This window comes from Vigna unguiculata, chromosome 5 (assembly GCF_037176805.1).
Source record: "Vigna unguiculata cultivar grain cowpea cultivar isolate G323 ecotype 2 chromosome 5, ASM3717680v1, whole genome shotgun sequence".
Classification (NCBI taxonomy): Eukaryota; Viridiplantae; Streptophyta; class Magnoliopsida; order Fabales; family Fabaceae; genus Vigna; species Vigna unguiculata.
In genome coordinates this window covers 7,350,171-7,375,120 of record NC_140796.1, presented here as the reverse complement: position 1 = coordinate 7,375,120, position 24,950 = coordinate 7,350,171, and the positions used below count along the sequence as shown (strand labels likewise).

General features: G+C 34.1%; 1 protein-coding gene across 2 annotated transcripts in view; it reads right to left on the bottom strand.

The window, feature by feature from the left end:
- LOC114184879 (WD-40 repeat family protein / beige-like protein) overlaps positions 1–24,950 on the bottom strand; it is a 40,591-nt gene that overhangs the window by 1,193 nt on the left and 14,448 nt on the right. Inside the window, exons 9-30 of one of the 2 annotated variants that reach the window (XM_028072256.2) lie at positions 24,397–24,478; positions 23,369–23,671; positions 22,410–22,975; positions 17,819–17,903; positions 17,517–17,711; positions 15,174–15,719; positions 14,958–15,101; positions 14,112–14,567; positions 12,594–12,739; positions 10,758–10,827; positions 10,022–10,105; positions 9,754–9,810; positions 9,582–9,650; positions 9,327–9,413; positions 9,124–9,240; positions 7,472–7,621; positions 7,092–7,176; positions 6,869–6,989; positions 6,626–6,722; positions 4,164–4,277; positions 2,030–2,396; positions 175–947 (exon numbers count right to left, since the gene is read on the bottom strand). In XM_028072256.2, coding sequence (XP_027928057.2) covers positions 175–947; positions 2,030–2,396; positions 4,164–4,277; positions 6,626–6,722; positions 6,869–6,989; positions 7,092–7,176; positions 7,472–7,621; positions 9,124–9,240; positions 9,327–9,413; positions 9,582–9,650; positions 9,754–9,810; positions 10,022–10,105; positions 10,758–10,827; positions 12,594–12,739; positions 14,112–14,567; positions 14,958–15,101; positions 15,174–15,719; positions 17,517–17,711; positions 17,819–17,903; positions 22,410–22,975; positions 23,369–23,671; positions 24,397–24,478 — 4,714 coding nt within the window. Of the gene's footprint in view, positions 1–174; positions 948–2,029; positions 2,397–4,163; positions 4,283–6,625; positions 6,723–6,868; positions 6,990–7,091; positions 7,177–7,471; positions 7,622–9,123; positions 9,241–9,326; positions 9,414–9,581; positions 9,651–9,753; positions 9,811–10,021; positions 10,106–10,757; positions 10,828–12,593; positions 12,740–14,111; positions 14,568–14,957; positions 15,102–15,173; positions 15,720–17,516; positions 17,712–17,818; positions 17,904–22,409; positions 22,976–23,368; positions 23,672–24,396; positions 24,479–24,950 lie in introns of those variants that run through there. The other variant, XM_085673729.1, reaches the window with a different exon arrangement.

Genomic DNA, 24,950 nt, shown 5'->3' with positions numbered 1-24,950 from the left:
GACGATATTTATAATAATTCCACTACAAGACAAGAAATAAAAAGCTTGCTTTGAATGTTGCTCTTTTAGATAAAATGCCTGGTTACAGTACACAAAAATGAGGAATAGAATGCCGCACTTTAATGTGTCATAAAACGTAAATGCAAATTTAAATCTGAAATTTTAATGCTGTACCTCCAGCGTGTGCATATCCAGGAAGCAAATAGATGGCGATGGAACATCTATTCCGGCGTTTTCAAAAGTTTCTTCTGATTCTGAATAAAAATTGTCACCTGACTTTTGCGAGGTCGGACTATTAATAATGGGTCTACCATTTTCAAGGGAATTTATTCCAATCAAAGCACTCATCCCATCAACCGAAATTTCTATGCAACTGATACTGCAAAAGAAAGATAATTCTGTTCTTGCAATTGGAGTACCATTGAGTGTAAAAGTATTGAGAGTATGCTGAGATTCATTCCAAGTCATTACAACCCCCTCAGAGGAAAGGCAGACAATATGGGCCTCCACACCATCCAGCCTTCTAATTAGACGCCCCCTTCTTATAGAGTGCAAGAGAACATCTGATGAATGGGAGCAAGAAACAACTATTCCAATATCCGAGTTAACACAACAACTAAGTATTTCGGTGCGGTGGCCCCGAAGTACCTGTATGGGACCTTCAATTCGTCGTCTCCTGTCTTTTTCTAGCATGTGCAATGAACCATTACTAGTTGAAGATGATGTACCTGTTCCAGCGGAATGTTCTGACATGACACTTGTGTGGGATGCAAGTGCCCTATGTATTCTCCAGAGTAATACTGTGGTGTCTCGGGATCCCGTCACTAGGTAGTTACTATCAGGTGAAAGACCGAGGCATGTTACAGGAGCACAATGCCCATAAGCTGTTTCTAATGTTTTAGCTCCATCTGAGGATATTAGCCTAATACTACTATCAGCATGCCCACCTAATCAATTAGAAGCAAAACTCCAAAATTAGATGTCAAATATTAAGTATACAAAACCAACTACAATGTAGTCCATGTTTCTAAAACTCTGTAAGAGCCAAGACGATGAAAAAACATAATTTATTTTAAACAAAAAACAGATGAACTATTTCTCAGTAAATGTTACTTGAAAATATGGCAATTCAAGTCAGCAATACAGACCAGCAATCAAATTAAAATGATACTGCAACGTCGTGAATAAAAAGCAAGATAGAAATGTCATTATTCATATCCCCTGTTAGTGAGCAACTATATTATAATTTATTATTATTTCCATAATTTTAAATTGTCAAGATTGATTGATGATTAGAATATGTTAATTTGCACTGCCGCAACATTTAAAACTAAAATTTGAGCACCAGTAATGGCATTTAGCTTTATGGGTTACAGATCTACACAATAATATTACAATGATTGTGGATGCTAAATTTGATCACCATACAAGCAATGTTTTAAAACTTGGATTTGTAGGCATAAACTTGGATTACAGTACCAATAAAACTTTTTTTATATTATATAATGTATGAAGTAATAAAAAATGTAATGTTGTAAGAAATTAAGATACAAAAAAATATAAATTAACATAATTATGTTGCATAAGATAAAAAATACTAGTAATGGAAAAAAAATTATTTATAACTAAGTGTAATCCTTAAATGTGTTTTTTATTTATCTTAAAAATGTTTTAGTTTAAATTTAAAATAGAAATGGAAAAATTTGACAAATACTAGTTCAAACTGGCTTTCTGCAAAGTTTTGGACCTCTTCTGAAATGAACTAGCTTTTTTGGAGTTACCAGACTAGTCACTAGACTGATTTCCAGTCATTCCAGCCCAGTTTTAGAAATAAGAATAAAAGGAAACATTATAACATGAAAATAAACCCACACAATTATGGTTCAAACCCTAACAAAGATTCCATGTAGTGGATAAATAACACTATTCAATTAATTTGAAGTTTTGCATGAGTATAAATCCACCAGAAGAGCTCGCTTTATAAATAAGAGGCAGGATATGAAAACAATGTTAAGCATTTCTAGATTACCAGTAATAACTTCTTTGTTGCATGTTATAGAAACAATAGCTTGGCTTCTAATTCCAGAGGCAGCAAATGCTACTGCTTGGGGGAATTGCCACTCGACAGAAGATGAGGCTGGTGCTTTGAACATGCGCATAATAGTACCACCAGCAGAGGCTAATGTAGCTTTTCTGTGTTGAAAGAGGAAAGGAGTACCCTGCCCATCAGGTGTATTGGGCTGCCACTTGTGTTGTACAACATGAGCTGCTGGTGCATTCATATCAACAACCACAACTGTATCTGAAGATGCATGGATGGCAGCTGCGGGAAGATTGCAGCGTTCTGGGAATGGAACATCATATGGTTTGACTTCTTTTGGATTACGGAATATTGTCTGATATTGAAATATAAACATTGTCACGTACTTAACATTGAAAATGACAGTGTATTTACATACTCTGAACAAAGCACAGTAACTCTTTCATAAACGATAATAGTCAAAGGTTTACAAAAATCTAATGCCAACAAATTTCATTTACATCGTTTTAGATTAAAAAAAGTGTTTTAGATATCAGGTATCCCCACACATTTCAAAATCAGCATATATTTCCTAAAAAAAATACTAATGATCAAGCTTTGAGAAAAATATTAAAAGCTAAATATTCTCAGTTACAACGAAAAGTGAATTCACTGATAAAAAACCAGAAATGGGCTTCCACATGGCTATGTTGGATAATCTAATGAAGTGCCTAGAAAAGGGAACTGTATCAACAAGAAGAACTCAAAAGAATATTTAACCAAAATTGCAAGCAATACGAATTCAAATGAGTTCACAACTTGCTGTGAATACTGATAGTCAATACAGATGCAGCTTCTGAGGAAAGTATAATATTGGAATAATGTCAATGTTGCTTACTTTTAGAACCCCATAAGCACAACTTTCTCGTACACACATGCAAGCATGGTCTGGTTTTTTAACTCATTCTACATTTCACCGTTTCTTTGGGTAGTGGTTATCACTACTTATGTTTCATCTGGGCTTTAGTTAGCAGATCCATTTATAAAAGGTCTTCCCACTAAACAACTTCATGATTTCACATGCAAGCTCAAAATAAGAGAAGAGGATATCTAATTTAAAATTAGAAGGGATGCGAGTATAATTTAATATAACTTTAGGGAGGTAAGTACAGTTTCCCCTAACATTGATATAAAAAGAAAGATATCATTGGGCTAGATATTAGAAAATTTTCATGTGCGAATAGAAAAGTGCAATATTCCAATTTTATATTGGCATTACTTCGGATTTAACAGTGATGGACTCATTTGTTGAGGTTTTTGTAGGCTAGTAGGAGCAGAATATTATTAGAAAGAAGTGATAAAAAGAAGACGTAAGGTGAAATATTCTTAACAGCAAGGAGAAATAAAGCAGTGCAGAAGAAGATTTCTCAAAGAGCTTTTAAGTCCCACTTTATGTTGTACCAAGAAAAATACCATGAAGGACACCACTCAAGAGCATCAAAGACAAGCCATGAAAACAACTGTGTACTCCAATTCATCAAATCAAGCATAAAAGTGAGGATTTCAAACCTGCCAAAAATATCACACAACAGCATTCAAAGCACAATGACAACACTTTTCCTTTCTGACTCCTGCTAAAGTATGTTTAAAGCCTTTGAACTTGATCAACAATAAGTATTTGACTTCTGCTATCTAAACCTTACTTCCTTCTCTTTTAATAAAAACTTACTAAGTAAAGGGACAAAAAATACAAAGAGAAAGAGGAATTCCCCAACTATAAAACAGAAAACAAACAATGTCAAAGAGAAAATCAATAGAATAAAGCTATTCAATGCCTTAGCATATCCACTAGTTCTCCATTAAATAAATCAGAAGGATAAGATGTAATTTCCTTTTGATGGTGAGTACAGATGTAACTTCTCAATACAAACTATCTATAAGAAAGAATTATCTGAATGTTGTGTCTAATGACATACCACACAGTATGTAACTAGGCTAATTTAGAAATCAAATACATTAGATTCATGCCTAACAATCAATTATCAATGATCCTCATTTGCTAGAATTTGTAACAGCTAATGATTAACAAATCTATAACAGTTAATGCCCAACATTCTAACACTATCCAATAATCAGCTGTTACCTGCAAATGCAGAACTTCTGCTAATGGCTTTTTCTTCAAGTGAGGAACAGTCAGAAGTTGGGACGGTGTTTGTCCAAAATAAGCAATCTGATCTTGTATGGCACGCTGTTGTACCTTTACTTGTCATGAATAAAAGAAAATATTAATCTACATAAACATGAATAAATTACATTCCTACAATCATCTTATAACAGAGCAATTTAAGGGTACATTACATGGTCTTCCCTTAGATTAAATTTAGTATGAATAAATTTGTACTAAAAACTTCTTTCACATGTCCCTTGATTTGTTATCTTTTAGGCATTATGTGTTTGGTTTGTGCATAAAAATAAAGGAAGTATATGCAGTTCTTTAAAACAATAGAGGTGTCAATGCATAAGAATTATACATATGAGAAGGGACTTAGGTAAAGTTTTTTATCAGTGAGGCCTAGGAGTACAGCTAACCTCAGGGAAGGTTAGCACAATTATCCCAATTTATAACACATAATTTTTTTCCATATAACTTTTCTTATCCACTCAATTACAATTATTAGCAACATATTTTTTGGATGTAATGCAAAAGTACTAATTAATCAGGAATCTTCACATAACAGCTTTGGGCACAGTTAGGTCAAAGGCCTGGTATCCATGCCTTTATGGTCAAATGGTCTAGAGTTTGATCTATGGCAAAACAATCTATTTGTCCGTCATCCATTCAATTTATCCACATGTAAATTCATTAAATCCATTCATTCCCTTCAGTGGATGTATAATGATCCATCAACTATTTATCAAAATCTAATGGATATTCTGATCTATACCTCAAAGATCAAAATTATTCCAACAATTTTTTTCATATTTAAATCTTTCCTAAATTTATGTTAAGAAGTGAACTTTAAGCCTAACTTAACTCTACAAACTTGGCTTGTAAAGTGAGATTTGCACCCACTTATATACTATGAAATGGCATTACCTCTAGTTGATGTGAGACTTCCATCAAGTATATTGACGAGATATTCATTGTTGTTCGTGAAAGTGGGTGCATTTATCGTGCCATTAACAATATGAATTATTAGCAGTGTCAATAAATATAACTACCACTTGAACTTTTTAATTTTGAGTATCTTTGAGATATATTAAAATTTATGACATTATTCATTAAAACTAATTTAACTACTTTTATACAACTTCATAACTAGATACATTTTCCTTATATATAGAACTTGAAGTATTATATTTTTGTCGATGGATTGGATATCCATCCATGAAAAATTTATTAATAGATGGATTTTCATCAAATGGTTAAAGACAGATCGGTTTTTATTTTATTTTTTTAAATAATTCAGCAGATCAAAATTAGTAATGGATATTATAATCCGTATTAAAATTTTTCTGTTCCATCCATTTACCACCCATACTTGCTACTCTAATTCTTCTAATAAAAGGTTGACTCTTAACGCAGGATTGGTAATCATGTGCATTGGTCAATGCTTCAAGCTCAAAGAACTCATGCATGAGGGACATTATTAAGGAAGTGAAACAATAGATGTAATGGAAATATGTCTCAATTACAAAGTTAAAAATGTCGTTTACACTGTAACTAACAAATACAAGGATTTATAGTTATCCCAAGTGTCATAATAACATAGTAGTGCACAGCATATAATAGCTTAAATAAAGTTTTAGCCTGTAAAAATATCATATTATAATGAATATTTAATATTTAGGTTTGATCTAATCCAAACCCCAAAAGGTTATAGATCGAGAGTATTTGACCATTTATACACGATTCCTGATGCAACTGTTGTCCAGAACTCTGAATACAGCCACATAAAGAAAGTTTGTCTGGTACATGAGTGTGTAATTAATAAAAGAGTGGAATTGGCAGTGATCTGACGCTCTAGAGGAGCCAAGGACCAACCAATGGGTGGTCACCAAATGAAAAAGTGTACTAGACAGAAGCCAACAAATCTGGAGGAGCCATGACAATTCTAATGAAAGTTATAGATGGGTCATGGTTATTCCTAAAAAAGAATTGCCTATGGTTGTTAGTGGATAAGGAGACTGATGTACTGCACTAAAGACTATAGAACCTTCCATTCACTAGTGAAATGAACCAACCAAAGTGTAATCAATTAACATCAATAAATAATTATTTGTTTTCTCTCTCTCACTCTGAAAGTTTAACACCAGTGGACAATAGGCCCATCATTTTTAATGGCTGAGGATTACTTGTCATCCTCATCACGCACTATATACCATGTTAAGGAAGAGAGAAACAAGAGACAATGAAATCCACTTGTCTCAACTACAAAACTGCATGTAAAAAGCATTAAGTACAAGAATTTTCCAGAGGCCCTAATTACCATGATTAAATATTATTATATTATGTATGATTACCATATTTACATACTACGAAACTTTAGGATTTTAATCAACAAATAAATGAGTTGAAAATATGGTGATGAGAAGGAAACATACTGGGTCAGAGATTTTATCAAGATCCACTGTCCCTTCATAGGTAGTATAAAAGAAAACGTTATTCGCTGTAACAGCTTCCTTGCCCCTTTGCTTAAACCTGAGCAGATCAACTTAATTTTATAAACCAGAATATGTATAGAAAGAATGGATTAACTAACTTACGATAATGGAAAGAAAAGAAAACAAGCAGCAGAGCAAAGCATCAAACATTTGGGTGAAATTAAAACGTAGTTAAAAACCTACCCAAATATGAGGTCAATCCACTCGTGCAAATGAGCAGAGACATACTCACTCTCTAGAGCCTTCCGGTGCTTATGAATAAAATCAACTGGATTTTCAGCCCAAGCAGGAAGCTTTACGGTATCTGGCAAAAAAGCAGAAGTAAGCTATTAACCATGATATCACAAACGACATTTTCACACAAAAAAAGAAAAAACTAAAGCATAAAACATCATTTGAAACATACCAAGTTTTCCTCCTGTTTGTGTTGTGCCAAAATCAATTGAATTTTCATTTGTGAGGACCTCAGATTGGTAAAATAGCTCAGGAACCTAAAAAGTGGAAATAAAAAATTGTTAGTGATAATAATTTCAATAAAACCATAATAACATTCAATATTAATAAAAGCATCCCCCTATTGAAGACACCTAGCAAAGGTCCCCCTAATTAATAGAACTATATTCTTAAAAGGTGAATTTAGGTCTAACTCAATCTAACAAAACAAGCATGTAATGTGATGATTTCCTCCACTCATAAACTGTATTTTGGTATTATCCCTAGTCAATATAGTACGTAAGTTTTTCCCAATATATATAGAACAACCATGTTTTAGAAGTGTATACATACCAATTCCTTTACATCACTCATGTCCTCAAGAACTCCATTCCAAGTAGCAGAAATATCAGAAAACATTCGATCTGCATGGTCAAATTTTCCACCTTGCAGTTGGATTGCAAGGGTAGTGAACGGTTCAACCCTGACAAGATAATACAAAACCTGTAAAAGATAATAAATATTAGATACTCCAGAATCAGCAACTAAAAAAATTCATGCAAGACAACCGAGTTTAAATACTGTGTAGTTACTTCTATTGCTACTGTATTAAGAAACAAAAGGGTAAATCAGGCATCAGAGGACATAGTGATTATAATACACACAAAAACGGAGGCTTGAATTCATGAGGCAAAAGAAACAATGAAGCAGAAAACAAAATCTTAAAGATAGTATTCTTTCAAATATTGACTTAGTTCCTTGTTTTGGGGCCAATAAGTATATCTCTTAGACCTTACTAGATTGAAACTATGATTGCTATCTTCTCTAAATTGTAACTCAATTTCAGTAAAAGTACTTGGATTTTAATTTTGTAGATGTTCTGCAGTCCTAGTTGAAATATTATTGGCAAGTCTAACTCTACATAGAATTTGGGCTTTTCCCTTGAAAATACGAGCTCTATTTAAGAGGATGTGATGCTCATTTCTTCAGAGATAAATTTCAAAAGCATCAATGAATTAAAAAAATATCTGGGATAAGGCTATGTTGTTGAAACAATGATGATTAAAATAAAGTTTTAGTAAGGAACATTTTATGAATATTTTTTCAGCAAAATGCTTCCAATTTGGTTGCACATTGCTATCAAAAGCAAGATGCAGTAGTGCCTATGAAATCTCAGATAGGGGGATTCTTCTCATTTTAGTCTACTATATAATTCAAGCTTTCCATGACATGCCACTTTTGGGCAGTCAACAGTAAAATTCATTGTGAAGACTTGGGTATTATTGAGGCCTAAGTCTTGCATTAACTAATAGGAAATGTTCAATGAATTATTTATAAGGTTGGTTATCCCCGTAAATGATTCACTCAAATCATCCCATTTACTAAAAGCCAGAGTCTACTGTTCAAAGAACCTACACAGCTTCCAATTCCAATGCCTCAACCTAATGATACACTCAAACCCATCTACCATTTATTTCTAAAACAACAGATAGCCAACCAATATTGATAAAATCTTAAGTAATCCACTGCCCTACTTTACATATACAGAATGAAAGACGCCAAAGCAATTGATTATAAATTATCTGAACGCAAATTTACTAAAAGGCCAGTAATATAATAGTTTGTAAAGTTGCCTTTTAAAATCATAGGTGCTAAGAGCAGACTGTCAAAATTTAGGGTAGATTCATAATATCTGAATAATTTCTCTGTTCAATTATGATAGTATGCTGCAGAAACCATGCCAGCATCATATCTGGACATACAAAACTCAAACACAACAAAATACAATACAATCAAACTTCAATTTAGATCTGTATTCACTTAACCAAATACATTTTTTTTATCAAACTATCCACATTGAACTAATTTGCTAAGTGATATTCAGCTAAGCAAATAAGCCTAAGACCCAAACATAGTTGAAGATACTAAATGAGCATACCAGCAATGCTAAAAACCTATTTTGATCAATAAGGATACTAGAAATATATAAAAAAAAAGGGACAAACTGTTCCGGCACTTGAGTAGTGTGATCCATAATGGAATTTGGGAATGACTGGATCATCAAAGCTAGTATATCTCTCCTGAAATCTATTCAGTCGATCAGGATTTAGTGCACCAACAGGCTGCATGACATAAAAAAATAAACTATGAAAACACATTATAAATGCTTTTACAATAGCTTCTAAAGAAATATTTCATTATTTAACACCTTTGAAAGGTCTCGATAAGAGGAGGGATTAGACAGATCCAAGCTCTCTGAACTGTAATCGGAAAGAATCCAAGGGAAAACCGGATACTGCCAAAAATTGGTAATGATGATAAATGAAAATAGGATTAAATAGATTAATTAAATGAAGTAAATTAAAGGGGATGGGGAGGTATGACAAATTAAATTGGTAATGATGATAATGAAAATCATGAAAATAGGATTAAATAGATTAATTAAAGGGGATGGGGAGGTAACCTGTGTAATATCATTATAACTGCGCCCAGCCAGTGTATTGAGTTGCATTAGATATTCAAAGTTACTGATCTGCACAAAGGAAATACAAAACTCTTGTAGTCATTTTCCGAAATGGATGAGTACCCAATTATAATGCAAATTATTCTTTTACTTAATGAATCATGGCTCTTACCTCCCACCTAGTCCAACGTTCCATGAGTTGAATTCTCTTCAAAAGTTGTTCAGGCCTCTAGAACAAGAAGGAATTTCTTTAGATTATTGGACAACATGAAACCCAAATGCTATGATATACATACATACATATATATATATATAAAATTATAATATCACAAATATAAATTGCAGCAAATATCAGCATGAGTTGTATATATTTCGTCAAAATTTCTTCATATAGCCCAGATGCAGAAAAATTTAGACGAAATCAACAGAAAGGATATTACCTGAGTAGCCAAATATATATTGTTTAAATGTGGAGGTCGTGCTTGAACAATTGCACGATACGCGTTTCTACGCCCTTCACCATTCTGAAGAGGGAAGTATAAAGGAAAATGTTAGGCATACCCATTGCTTAGCCTCCAACGCTGTTAAGGATTTTAGAAGAGTTGATCTTTAATATAGTATGAAAGCCTTCAAGACCAAGTGGTCAAGTGTCCAATCCTTTCCACATCCATTCTCCAAAATTAAATAAAATTTTGGTGCTAAGGTCCAACAGGCCAGTGCATTGTTCATAATTCAAGAATAAAAAGCTCTTGCAAGAAGGGCCATGTAAGAGCCTAAGCTTTTAACAGAGTCTTAGACAAGGATTACAGTGTACTGCATTCAACAGTCATATAAGTAAAATATGATGAATCATATCAGTGTTAAGATAACCTCAAAAACAAACTGATATTTTGATAGAATTTAGCTCCTCTAAAATTAGGATGTACTTTTTAGAGGATAAAGTATTATTATAACCATTGAATAGAAATTAATGGTTGAGACTTGAGGTTTTGAACAGCTTCTTAGTTTGTTGTAGTTGTGTGTGAATTTAATAACAATCAGAACCCTTGATTTTTTTTAATCTATGGTTACAACTGTAGTTTATTCCTGTAAGTACACTCCCTAAAATTGAAGGAACAAATCCTTTTTTTTTTTTAAATTTAAAGGAAATAAACTGGTATATTTAAGAAGAAATACCCCAAAATCAAAGAAGAAGTTTGACCGGTCCACCATAAATAACTCCAGGGCACTTCTTCTAAGAAGGTATCTGTAACAGGAACTAACACTTATAAATCACCAAAATCATGTTTTAAAAAAGAAGTATACTGCAAATGTACAATAAAAACTATGAGAAAACTTCATGTATATAAACAAAAAAGAGAACACAATGCTTCACCTCTCAAGAGAATAAAGTATTCAATTCTTGGAAAAAGAAAACTACTAAGTTACAAACAACTATGGAGCAAACTTAAACTAATCAAGGATATTCCCTTATAGCTTTGTGGACAAATATTAAGCATCAATGGCTAAGTGCAAATTCAACATCTCTAAGGAACCTACAATAGAAATAGGAATAAAAAGAAAAACAAATTACTTAATTTAATGCAAAAATAAAAAGGAAATAAGGAACCAATGCCTGGTGTCACCCCGGGACACAGTCAATTACTTAAAGAGTAAATGAACTGTATACAATTATCAATGTGTATATGTTCTTAGTTGGATATTAAATGCAATACTGAAAGTTGTTGGTATGATATTAAATGTATTACTAGAAGTTGTTAGGAGTTGATAGAAGGTTCTAGAGATCTCATGTAATTATTATTTAAAGGTTTGAGTTCTTTATATATAAAAGTTGACGTACTATTTCAAACGAATCAATTGAATAAAATCTTCTTTCTTTCATATTAATTCTTTCAAGTGTATATTATCATGAGGTTAGTGAGATGTCTAATGTTAGCTATTAGTGTTATCTGTTCGTCTATAATGTTCTATTTTTCTGTAGTTTGTTTTAACTATTTTACAGGTGTGTTTGTATATTTTATTTTCTAGATTTATTGTAATTATAGGCAGTTACACTGGTCTGTAACTGTCTATAACCTCTCTCAACTGCTATGTAACTTCTCCTGGTCATTTATATGTTCTGCTACAGAACAGACCTGTAATTATTCTTGAGACTGATAATACAGCCTATATCTTTTCCAGTCACACGACTGCCTGTTACTATCCTTTAATTATTCTTTTCATCATCTTCATCAAATTCTTTATGGTATCAAATCTAGTTCGTGATCCACAATGGCCGCTCCCAATCCCAATTCCCTCCCAGATCAAATTCATTAGCTAAGTTTGTTTCGTAAGTGGCTAATATTTTCATACTGTTATCACAATCACATGTAATTAAGTGGCTATTATGGAATCACTGTTTTTTGCTGTATCTAGAGAGGTCATAGGCCGTGTGTACCCTTTTCACTTACTTTCCTTTCATAGAGAAAAACACAATTCTCGAATGACAAAACTCAATGAATTTCCCAACATTACATTCCTATTACTAAGAAAAACTCAAATCTCAAATGAGGACAATATCACCTTACAAGAAAATTTAGTAAGGTTGAGTTAGGCCTAAAAATTTGTAAGATGGTATCAAAGTTTATCCTAAATCTATTAGAAGGGCCACTCACTATATCATCCACATTTCAAGCCCAATAGTGTTATAAATGAGATGGTGTATTGGGAAAAACTAAGTCGCACATCAACTAGAGATTGTCACAATACACAACATATAAGTGAGTACAATCCTCACTTTACATGTTGATTTTCTAGGATTAAATTAAGCATAAACTACTTTGTAAGACCTCTATTTATTTCTTCACTACCCAACCTCTAATTCACCAACTAGTATGACAACTGTCTTAATTACCAAACTCACGACACTCTGTACTTGAAATGACAAAACACTACACACTGTACTTGAAATGACAAAACACTAAACCACTACAGAATGAATAAATAATAGTATGATCTACAAAATAAGCTCACCTCCGACTATAAATTTGGTGAAGAGATAACATTAGCCAGCTGCGATCTTTTTCTTGTTTCCCTGCCTCAACATTGGAATTAGAACCGTCCATTGTGGTGCTAGTTTCACTGTTATCAACTATAAAATTTATCCTCTTATTGGTTACCTACAATAAGAGAATAATGCTTTACATGAGTGTTATTACCTACATTAGACAAGAAAGTCACTGAAATGATAGGCTTTAGGTAGGGAAGGTGGAAATTAGAAAATATCAACAGAAAATAACAAGATATGAAATTGATATGATATGATGTGAAACAAAATACAAATGATTGGAAAGTCATCAAACAAAATTCGGGATCTCTTGTATTATGGAATCAAATACTAAGATCCTTTGTTGTAGCTCATTTTATTCTTCGAATCCCTTGTTTCCAGTTGTGGGTACATTATGTTTAGAAAATTATGGGCGAATTCCATCGTATGCTTTTATTTGGTTTTTCAAAACTATTTATTAAATAAGTTTTTGAAACCGACTTTTCAAAGAAAAAGTACGTTTGACCATACTGTTTTAAAGAAAAAAAATACAATTCCAAAAGTTTTAAGGGAAGAAAATATACTAATGAATTTGTTCTAAAATAAAGTTTCAAAAACTAATTTAAAAACTTATTTGATATACCATTTTTCTTTATTTTATAACTTATTTACTTCGAAGAATTCAATTACATTTTTGTGAGATAATATCATCCATAATAGTGATCTTTGTAAATCCATCGGATTTAAAGTATAATTTTCCACAGTCGTGGAGAGAACGACCATGCTCCATAAAATAAACAAGGGAAGAAAGCGAATAACGAAGACAGAAATAAGACAAGGAAAACTGAGGCATGATCCAAAGCTTTTGAGAAGTTGGAAATTGGGACAGAGAATAAGGAATGTGAGATATATAAGTTTCCCAACATATTGAAGAAAAATTGTTGAACTGTTGTTTTGTAAATGATTCCACTTAACTGAGAAATAAAAGGAACCAGTTAACTATAAACTTTAGAGCTTCTGGGACAAAAACTGATACCAAATGATTTTGGTATGCTGCAAATGATTGATGAGCATGGGGCACCAATCTAGGTTCTAGTTGGGATCGTAAGGTATATAGTGATGCTCTTGCATGCCTACCTTTCTATCATAAACAAAGGGGCAGAAATTGGAACAAGTTAGGTGATGAAAATGGGGAAAGGCATCAGAGGTTATTTGTGAGCACAAAATTCCTACCAAGCACATTGTATTATGGCCCAAAGGATTCTACATTGCAGAAAATACAAATCTTCTAACACATCATTAACATAGTCCAATTTCAAATCCACCCTGTAATTTGTGCCAGAAGCACAGCTAGGAGTAGAATGACAGCAGTGCCAAGAAAACAAAGCCCAATCGTAACAAGAAAATGAAGCAAAAGGAAGGTTCATGACTTTTTTCAAATCCACATTTATAACTAAATAGATATTTAATAAAAGATTATATTAAATGAGGCCCATAAAACTTACTTGAAAGGTTCCCCGAATGACCTTTAGTGGTCGGACCATTGATGAAGGTAGCTCAAGAACAATTCTTTCATCAAGTTCACTAGGTACATACCCAGGCGCAATGGCCGAAGAACTCTGCACAAGTTCTTCATCACTTGCATGTTGAGTAGCACCAGACTCTAGAGATGCCTGAACAGCTTGATCAGCCGTTTCAGACAGTCTAGTCTGATTGGCTCCTTTATCAACATCACTGACCCTAGTATTCAGGTTGTCAATTTCCACCTGTTCTTCATCTTCATTGACAGTCTCCAATGAGATTGCTTCTGCTGACAAAATTGGTGTGTGCTGGTCATTTTTCTCCCCTAAATAGTCGTCATAATTTGCTGCAGAACCTAAATGATCAGAGCCATGGTAATTCCTCCTCAAACATCTTCTCATCCTTGAAGAACCTTCCATTAGATCTAGCTTCCAGAAAACCTAGAGAAATTATAATAATTAGTATAATGAAATAAACACAAACATTTTGCTATGTCACGTAGCTTTACTAGAAATAGTGCAAGTAGGCAAGATAGTGCATCCTCCAATTAAGGCCTAACAAGAAAAAAGAAAGAAAAAAAGCAAAGGAGTAATCAAATTCTTTGCAAAACCCAAAGTCTCCCATATAAATGTCAGCAGCACATTACACAAAAAGGATATAATTTGTTTGCAAGATTTTCTGATTGTCACAGGACAAGAAGCAAGAAAAACGATGCATGTTTCTTAGAGTCACTTTCTCATCCCAAAAAGAGAATTCATGGTAGAAAGGGATGAGATGCTATAAAAAATGAGTTTGGTAATGACAATGTGAAGAATAGTATCACAACATACACAAGGTGGACTGTATAAATGATCTGCAAAAGGCCCAAAAAGACTTTTCATTTCTATTAACTGGTGAATAAGTTTGCGCCATGCACGGACTCCAGTACTGATTCGATGCCGACCAATTACATCTACATAAGCACGCCTGTCAACCTGGAAAGCAAGAAATATTTAACATTGGTTTCTCCATAATCTGAACTCCAAAGAAACAATTAGCAAACAAACCTCAGACCGTTGCATGTTCCTTGCTAGGGCAAAACTGGCAACAAGCACGGCAATGTATTTATATGAAAAGGCATTGAAGTCTTTCCCATATACCGACTTCGTATCAACAGGGTGCAAACATTCCATCCAGGCAACTCCCATTGCTTCAGAAATATTCCATCTCCTTACCCGCTCCATATCACTAGCATTTCTTCGCTGTGCAGCTGTGGCCATTGCAACAGCACTAAGACCTCTTCCAGAACCAATTCTCGAAAATCTCTCAAGATCACGAGCAGCTGCCAAAGCAGCAGCTTTTGCAGCAGCTTTGTCCTTTGGTAGGGGTGATGTTTTATTTGTGGCTTCCAGAGGTTTTTGAAAACTTGAAAATGTATGGAGTTTAGTCTGTTTTCGTTCCATCAATGAAGTATCACGCTTAAGAAGGGAAGTTGTTGTAGGAGGATGGCTTTCACCACCCGAAGTACCTGCCGCAACCATAGCCATTGCCATTGAAGCAGGTGGAGATGCAAAAGCAGCAGCCCAGGCAGGAGATATCATAGCAAGAGCGGCCTGAAATAAATACTAGTCATTGAATGCATATCTCAATGAATACAAGAATAGCATCATAATGAATGTTTTAGCTATCATTATTGTAGTGACAAATAAACAAGCAGACAACTAACAAAGCTAAGAAAGAAAAACTAAAGAACATACAAATGTAATGGTTTTGCACTTATCTCAAGTAACAAAAACCCCTTTTTATTTAAGGTTGGTGGCACCATCAAGTGCTACGCAAATTTTATTCAAGGTTGGTGGTAATTTTATTCAAGTAGATAAATAGGCTAAATCGTAATTTTGGTCCCCTAATTCACCCCCCTCAATTTTAGTCCCTTACATCGTAAGTTTAGAAAATCTTCAATTTTGGTCAAATCCTCACTTTTCTATACATTGTATTTCTTTTGATTTTAACATTTTACCTTCAATGAAAACATTAGGTCTAGGATTCAATTTGACCCCAAAAAAAGCATCCGGTAACTGAGGATTTGTCCAAAATTGCAGATTTTCTAAAATTGAGCATAAAATCAGTGACCGAATCACAGATCAGAACTTAAAGGGAAACCGAATAAGTGTTAGTCTACGCATTATTTATATTGTTGAAAAATATAGGGTTTTAGGTATTGAGGGAGGAAATTGGAGAAGAGACTTTGAATAATAACCCCTTGAGTATTATTTTATGCATTACCAAAGAAATAAAACACAATAACCCATATTTATACCAATACTAGATCATAATCATAAATAAAGAAACAATTCATCAAATATGGACACAACAAGATAATCTGAGATTGTCTAAGATAGTCCAGATATGATACACAATTCAGAGATAGAATGGTTCATGTAACGAGAAATAAAGTTGTACTAACGATTCAGTAAAATCCAGTTCAAACTGATTGAAATCATTTATTTATTGATGATGGGCCAGATGATAAGCTGGAACCTGACCACCAACCAAAGCCCAGGAAAGAAAGAGTGAACGCATGAGAGTTGATCTCTAATACTACTCGCTAATAAATCACCTTATGAACATCTTAGTAGATACTTTTATATTATTCTAAAACTTCCCTTCAAGCTAAATCTTACTAAAGCTAATGGAAGGAATATTATTCTGCTACTTTTATTCAAGAAAAGAATTGTGTTGAAAACACCAAAGAGCATTCTCCTTCTACACAGGGAAAATACCCTAGTCAACAATTAACATAATTCCCTCCTTTATGTTTCAGTCTGTTCCGGAACACCCAATAAGTCCCACATCGTTTAGGAGTTGAGGTCAAGCATAGTTTAAATACTCCTTTTTTCCTCCACCCTCCGAAGCGCCTTTCAAAGACAAACCCGTGACGAAGCTCCACACTACTCCAAAGCGGACAATACTCGGAAACACGGTGGTTGTTCCTAACGATGGTTGTTGGACGAACATGGATCGGAATCAGAACACAGTCAAAAGATTATTTATATGCCTTTCTCTCTAACTGCCTACTCACTAACTTCTAATAACCTTCTAAGAAAAGCCTAAATAAAGTTTTATGGCTTTTCTTCCTATAGTAGACTCTCAGGGCCTAACAGAAAATATAATGCAAGCACCTAAAATTAGTAAATAGTCTATCATGCATCGCAAAGGGTACAAAACAAGTTAATTTACAAGCACATTATGAGTTTGTGCACATCCATATGCTTCCTTTTTAAATAAAAATAAGTAAGCAAAAGCATCACTATCTTGATTTCAGTTCCAACTAAGCTGGCACCTAATCAAGATCAATCATATGCAGCATACCTCAATATATATTCAAAAACACGTGTGAAGCAAAGTACCTCAATTGGTAAGGAATCAGCTGCTAATGCACGATCATCTGCAACAAGAGGATTCAAGCCATCAGCAGTAGCAAGGTCTTGAATGGCAGCTAAAACAGGGCGCCACCTCCTTAATACAGCAACGAATGGTGGTAAAATAGCTTCAAGGTACTGTTTACGAAGAGGCTTTTGATCTCTGCTAACAGCATGGTATACCTGGCAGATGTTGTACTACGGTAACTACAATAGTTGTGCACAAAAGAAAGACAAGTGACACATGTTGTGCACAGAAAAATTAAAACGGCAAGGATGATAATACGAACCTCAGAATAAAGCACGCAACATGCTACCAGAACTCTTTGCCTCTTAGAATCAGAAATTGGCATGTTGAGAATAGGTGAGAGAACACTGTTCAAATTACAAATAAATAAGTAAACAAGATAAACCCTTCAATACTATAAGCCCAGTCATTTTAGGATGATGATAATCATCTGCGAGGAGATGAAAAATAAAGACAAATTGGGAAATTCAATTAGGAAGACCATTTTACAAAATACAGTATAATGTTTCAAATAGATGTAAAGAGAAAAAGGTATATATTAAGTTCTAGTTGACTATAGGAAAAATAAGGAGGAGGGGAAAGATGTTTGCAGCTGGACCTTGTTACCATACAGAACTTGTTCATGTTCTATATAATTCCAATAGATTGTTATTGTACTTTAAGTAATAATGACATATTATGATACATAGATAGTATAGTATATTAGATTCATAACCCCCTCTCTTTTTCGTCCTCTCCCTTTTCTTCTTTGTTTTTGTGAGTATGCTCAGTGTGTGTTCTAACAAGTAGTATCAAAACTAAATTGGTACAGTTACTTTATCACTTTAAGTCATGTTATAACGAAAGAATAAAATATAAATGATTAGAATAGAATGTTTGTTTGAGGTTGTTTAGTATACAAGTTGTTAGATATATCGTTGTTAGATATATCGCATTAATCAGGGAAACATAACATCCATTGTTTATTAGGTAAAATAGATATTGTTTGATATTGGTAGTTATTGTTGATATTGTTTATTACAATATCTTCTATTTGCCATATATATACTTGTATCACTCTATTATAAATACATTCATCCTATGCGTAATTTAGACACAAGGGAGATTAACCCTATGCAATTTTTCTCAATATTCAACACAAGCAACAAACATAGTCTGTATTAAAGTTGGACCTGATGGTACTATTGATCGCCTCAAAGCTCGACTTGTAGCCAAAGGCTACATACAAATTTTTGGATTGGACTGTGGTGATACTTTCTCTCCAGTGGGAAAAATGACTTTTGTTTGCTTATTTCTAGTCATGGCTGCTCTTCAACAATGGCCTCTTTATCAACTAGATGTCAAAAATGCTTTCCTCAACAGAGATTTGCAGGAAGAAATTTTTATGGAGCAACCTCTCATATTTGTTGCTCGGGAGGAGTCTTTTGGATTGGTAAGTCATCTTCACAACTCTTTATATGGCCTAAAACAGTCTCCTAGAGCCTTGTTTGGAAAGTTTAGTAGCGTTGTTCAATAATTTGGTATGACTCGATGTGAGACAGAACATACAGTCTTTTACCGTCACTCAAGTGCTAGATGTGTCTATTTGATAGTATATGTTGATGACACTGTTCTTACAGGAAATGACCACCATGGCATCTCCCAGATGAAACAACACCTCTGCCACCATTTTCAAACCAAGAATCTTGGCAAACTCCGATATTTCTTGGGTATTGAGATAGCACAATCCAACGATGGTATTATTATATATCAATGGAAGTATGCATTGGATATTTTGGAGGAAATTGGGTTGATGAATTCAAAACCGTTGACACACCCATGGATCCTAATAGCAAACTCCTACCAAATCAGGGAGAGCCTATTTCAGATCTTGAGCAGTATAGAAGATAGGTTGGAAAATTAAATTACCTTATAGTTACTTGTCCTGACATTTCCTTTGCAGTCAGTGCGGTGAGCCAATTTCTTAATTCCCCATGTAAAGATCATTGGAATGTAGTCTTCCGTACATTAAAGTACATTAAAGGATCTCCTGGAAAGGGTTTGTTATATGGTTCTAATAATCATACAAAAGTTGTTTGCTATTCAGATGCTGAATGGGTAGGATTTCCTTTTGATAGAAGATTTACTTCTGAGTATTTTTGTCTCCATTGGTGGTAACTTGATTTCTTGGAAGAGCAAGAAACAAAGTGTTATGGCAAGATCTAGTGCAGAAGCAGAGTATAGAGTTATGACCTCAGCCACTTGCGAACGTGTTTGGCTTAAGCAATTTCTTAGAGAGTTACAATTTGGAGATGTCACTCAAATGACACTTATATGTGACAATCAGGCAGCACTTCATATCAGTTCTAATCATGTCTTTCTCGAGAGGACCAAACACATTAAGATCGACTGTCATTTCATTCGAGAAAAGATTATGTCTAGAGATATGAATTCGTTAACTCAAATGATCAGTTAGTAGATATTTTCACTAAATCTTTAAGGGGGCTGAGAATTGATTATATTTGTAACAAACTTGGTACATACAACTTATATGCACCAACTTGAGGGGGAGTGTTAGATATATTGCATTAATTAGGGAAGCATAGCATCTATTGTTTATTAGGGAAAATAGATATTGTTTGATATTGGTAGATATTGTTTGATATTGGTAGATATTGTTGATATTGTTTAATACAATATCTTCTATTTACCATATTTATGTTTGGTTGCCATATATACTAGTATCACTCTTTATTATAAATACATTCACCCTATGTGTATTTTAGACACAAGGGAGATTAACCCTATACAGTTTTTCTCAATATTCAACACAAGCAACAACCATAGTCTGTATGAAGTAATTATGCAAATAGCAGCAACAACACTTATTTTTTGGGTGGCTATAATGCAGAGTTTGTTTAGTAGCATACAGCCATAGTTAAAGGAATCTTATGCAGTAACCACATTGTTGTTTGAAGGTTGTGTTGCTGAAATTGTGAAATTGTGTGGTAAATACACATAGATACAACAACTCTATTTGACTATGAAGTTTTTGTTATTAATTGTTTCTTTGCATATTTATATATCTTATATATTTAAGTATATGTTAGATTTTTTAATGTTTATGAATTTTACGATTCATGATTCAAAATTTAAACTCTCTGATATGTGAAACTATTCGCGATTCAACTACCATGCTCCCAACCTTTACTTTCATCATCAACAACAACAACAACATCTCTCCTCAGCACTACCATTTTGTTGATTGGGACCCATTTAATGGTACCCAACACCCATGGCTTCCCCTTGTCATCCAACTTCATTTTTCTTCCATTTGATACACGTCTAAAGTAAAGTGAATCAAATGCTTAACAAATTGGTTTTCATTTATGACAAAATAAATTTGTTAAGAATGATTTATTCCATCTCGTCTTTGAATCAGAACTTTGCCCATCCTTCAAGTGTCAGCTGGAATCCTCTCCTCTTGATGCTGAAAAAATATGAGCTATTTACTAAAGAGAAAAGCTTGAAGGAGGAGTTGGATTTTGCTTTGGATTGTCAGGAAAGTTTCTGGATTTGTTTTGGATTTCTTTCATTCGGTGGTGAAAAAAGGAAGCAATGCTAGTACCATACAGAAATTAGTACATAATGGACAAAATCTAAATGATCCAAGTCAAATTGGAGAACATATTTTGGATTTCTATACCAGTTTATATGCTGATAATGCTCAGGCTAATTGCTCTTATTTGGAGATGCAGAATTTTGTCTCCAAGTATATTCCTAGCTTGGTTACCGAGGAAGAAATTAAACAAGTTGTGTTTGATCTTAATGGTGATAGTTTTCCGAGTCCTAATAGGTTTGGTGGTTCTTTTTATCAGGCATGTTGGTGATGATGTTTGCAAGGTTGTACAACAATTCTTCAAAAGTGGTTGGATCCTCGCAGGGATGAATTCTAATGTTATATCTCTTACTCCTAAAATTTCTTGTGCGGAGAATATTCAAGATTTTAGATTCAAAATTATCTCTAAAATTTTGGCTGATAGACTAGCTCACATAGCTAGTAGAATGTTGTCCCCTAATCAAAATGACTTTATAAAATAACTTGGTTTCAAGGTATAGGTCATCAGAGCTGATGTCACCACTGCGGTTCAGGCCACTGAAGCAAATTACTGCCATAGACAACTCCAAGGAAACTTGACAAGAAAGAAGGCTCATTGTTAATGCTTTCATTCTTAGGAATCTTTCACAGTGGTTCATAAAAGAGGGCTCATTCGCTCCCGTGTTCAAGATTTGGATTTAAAATTGAGCTAAACCTAAAATTGTGTTTTTGGAAAACAATAAATAAATTTAAAAACCACTATTCCACCACAGGTGCCGCAAACCACCACGGTGCAATAATTGAAATGATAGAAGATGATGCCATATCCTTCAAAATAGCAGATAGCGATGGCTCAAAAACACTGCAATAACTGTACCATTATGGTACTGCCATAACCACCATTTGAAAACACTGCCTAGAGTTGAAAATTTTTCCAGTGAAAATAAACGTGTGGATGATATTTTAATGAATAATTTGAACTAAGAGGAGAGTGTTGTAGATAATTCAGTTAGTGTTGTATGTTAGTCAGGTAGTTAGTGGGTTGTTTTAACTATTTGCTTGTTATTATACTATAAATAGGAATTCTATATTGTTAGATGTGTGCAAAATAAAATTTCAAAGTCAGTTGGTCTCTCTCTCTCTCTCTTTCAACCCCTTTTATTCTGTCCTTGTGTGTATGTTCAGTATGTGCTCTAACAGTTCAATGACCACTGATCATTTATGGATAAAAAAAATGAACTGCATATATACGTGAAGATTGAATAGGTTGTTTTACCTCCACAAAAGTGCCGACCGTGGTTTTCTTCCTTCAGATACTGAATCCTCAAAACTTGTATTTCTCATGAGCATGTGATCTTCACCATCATCATCTTCTCTCATCGATAGAAGAACCATTCGAAGCATGCACAAAAATGGCTGGTCACTGTCTAGTAGTTGGTACAATGCAGCCATCCCTCCCATTCCTGTACCTGACCCTCCACCTATACCAAGACCACCACCAAGCCCAGACTCATCCAGCAATAAGGCTTGGAGCATTGCCACAGACTTTTTCACCAAGGGAAGCTCAATCCACTTTCCATTTGCATCTTTCTCCTGAGCAGACTTCCAAAAATCCCATCCACTCCCACCACCACCAAATAAAGCTGGATTTTCAGAAAGGTTGACACCATACCACAACCGGCTCCTGTATTTCCATCCATCTGCTAAATCCTTAGCACAAGACCCATATGACACAAAAGCACAAGAAACAGATCCATAAGGCTCAGCTGCTGCAGCTGCAGCAAGCCTTTCCATCACTGAGGATGGGACCTGACCACTTTCGTCAGCCATGGATGAAAGGACCTAAAATTATCATGAAAGCATTTGTTTCACCAATACAAAAATAAATGAAAACGTGGAGAACTACATACTCAAAGTAACATGAATGCTAATAAAAGGAATAGCAAGGCAAATAAAAGGAATAGTAAGGAAAATAAAAGAAATAGTCTATCCATATTTTCCTAAATCTGAAGAATGCACAATGAAGTTAGAGATAAGAAAAAAACAAAGGTATGGAAAAATAATACTTTGGTTTATAACATAAAAGTATTTGGAGAAAATGTCAGTCACATCAACAAGGAATGGATTTTGTATGAATGACAGAAACAGTATTGTGGATCTATTAAATAAAAACAACACATCAGTATTTATTTCTAGCATGCATGCATGTGCAGTTTTAAATTACTGTATACATACATCTAGAGCGACTCCCTCGGAGTCACTAGCTTCTAATGACTCTTCAATAGTCGACAATGAAATTCGGATACTATTGTTTTTATTCTCAGCAGGGATTGGAGAAGGTGAAGCATCTGCAGCACGTGTAGAAGAGGATTGTTTGCTTTGTAGTCGTAAATGATCTTCAACAAGCATAAGTATCACAATGGCATTCTCCACTAAAGCCACAGACAACTGGGCAGCATTATCAGCTTCAGTCTTAGCTTCTCTTGGCGACAAACCCCCAGCCGCAACACCAGCTGCGGCCGCCGCAATAATTTGAGTCTGCATTAAGTAAAAGATGTATGTAGTCATTATTGATGTTTTCTCTTCCACACCTCAGCAAGAACAAGTTTCCAGTACTTAGGAGCTAGTTACCATCTCAGCAAAGTTAGTTAAGAATAAGAGAGGTTTTTATAAATACATTTTGGGTGGGTCTAGAGAAAGGGCAAGACAAATGTATGTTGGGAGGAGACTGGTCCTCGAAGAACCAGAGTTGTTCTTTCTGTAACACCGTATATTGAAGGAAACATACAGTCACTGTCTTTCTAATCTCAGTAAACTTCACCTTTCTTAAGTTTCTGATCCAGTTTCTATATCTTACAGAAACTGATGTGATATTTTTTATTAGTTTTATTCTGTATAAATCCGAATACAAAGAGAGCCTTTATAGAAGCTACCCTCGAAAGCAAAACTGATTCACCAAAAGGGAGAGCAGGAAATAACACACCAGAGAGAGAGAAAATGTAACAGAAAGATACAGAGGGATAAAAGAATATCTCTTATTTTCTTTTATTCAAATATATTCTGATAAACGGGGTTTTAATATCAATGTGCTTATGCATAAGAGGGATTTGTTTATTAAGTGTGCCTACACATTTAAAACCTTAAATAACTGGAGGAAAAAGAATATAAGAATGAATAACATATCAAGCCAAGGCATTTAATGTACATAACCCTTCATAGGAAAATAAAAAAAATAGAAAATATATATATATATATATATATACCTGAACCTGCAATTCCCTTGCAGCAAAATCCAGCAAGCCTCCTAGGAGTTTCCTCTTAAAAATAGGTAATGCTTCTTCACGTCTTCAATACAGAAATTAACCCAGACATGAATGATTATATTGACATGAAACAGGTAACTGTAAACTGCCACTTTAAACTTTCAATCAATACTAGGGAATAATATGATAGTATAGAAGGAGATTGTAAAACTCCTCAAAACCCTTCACAATCTTTTCTACAAACCTAGATTAGAATGATCACTCTAAACATCAATTTCTTTGTTTCTGACACAATTGTTTCTCTCTCGATTCCTAGTCAACCGATGAGCAACCTATATACCTATTGTTTCATCATAATTCATCATCAAGTGTTAGCAACTTTTATACAAACTTAGAATTTATCAAATCTTGGTAACAAACACCACTGGAACATAAACTTTTTGAAGGTTCGGTATATTTTTCTTTATTGGCTGCCTCGGTATGGCTACCTTCCTTCATCATATCTACACTCCAAGTTACAGAAAAATACTTCCTCTTTTCCAAACTATCTGCCA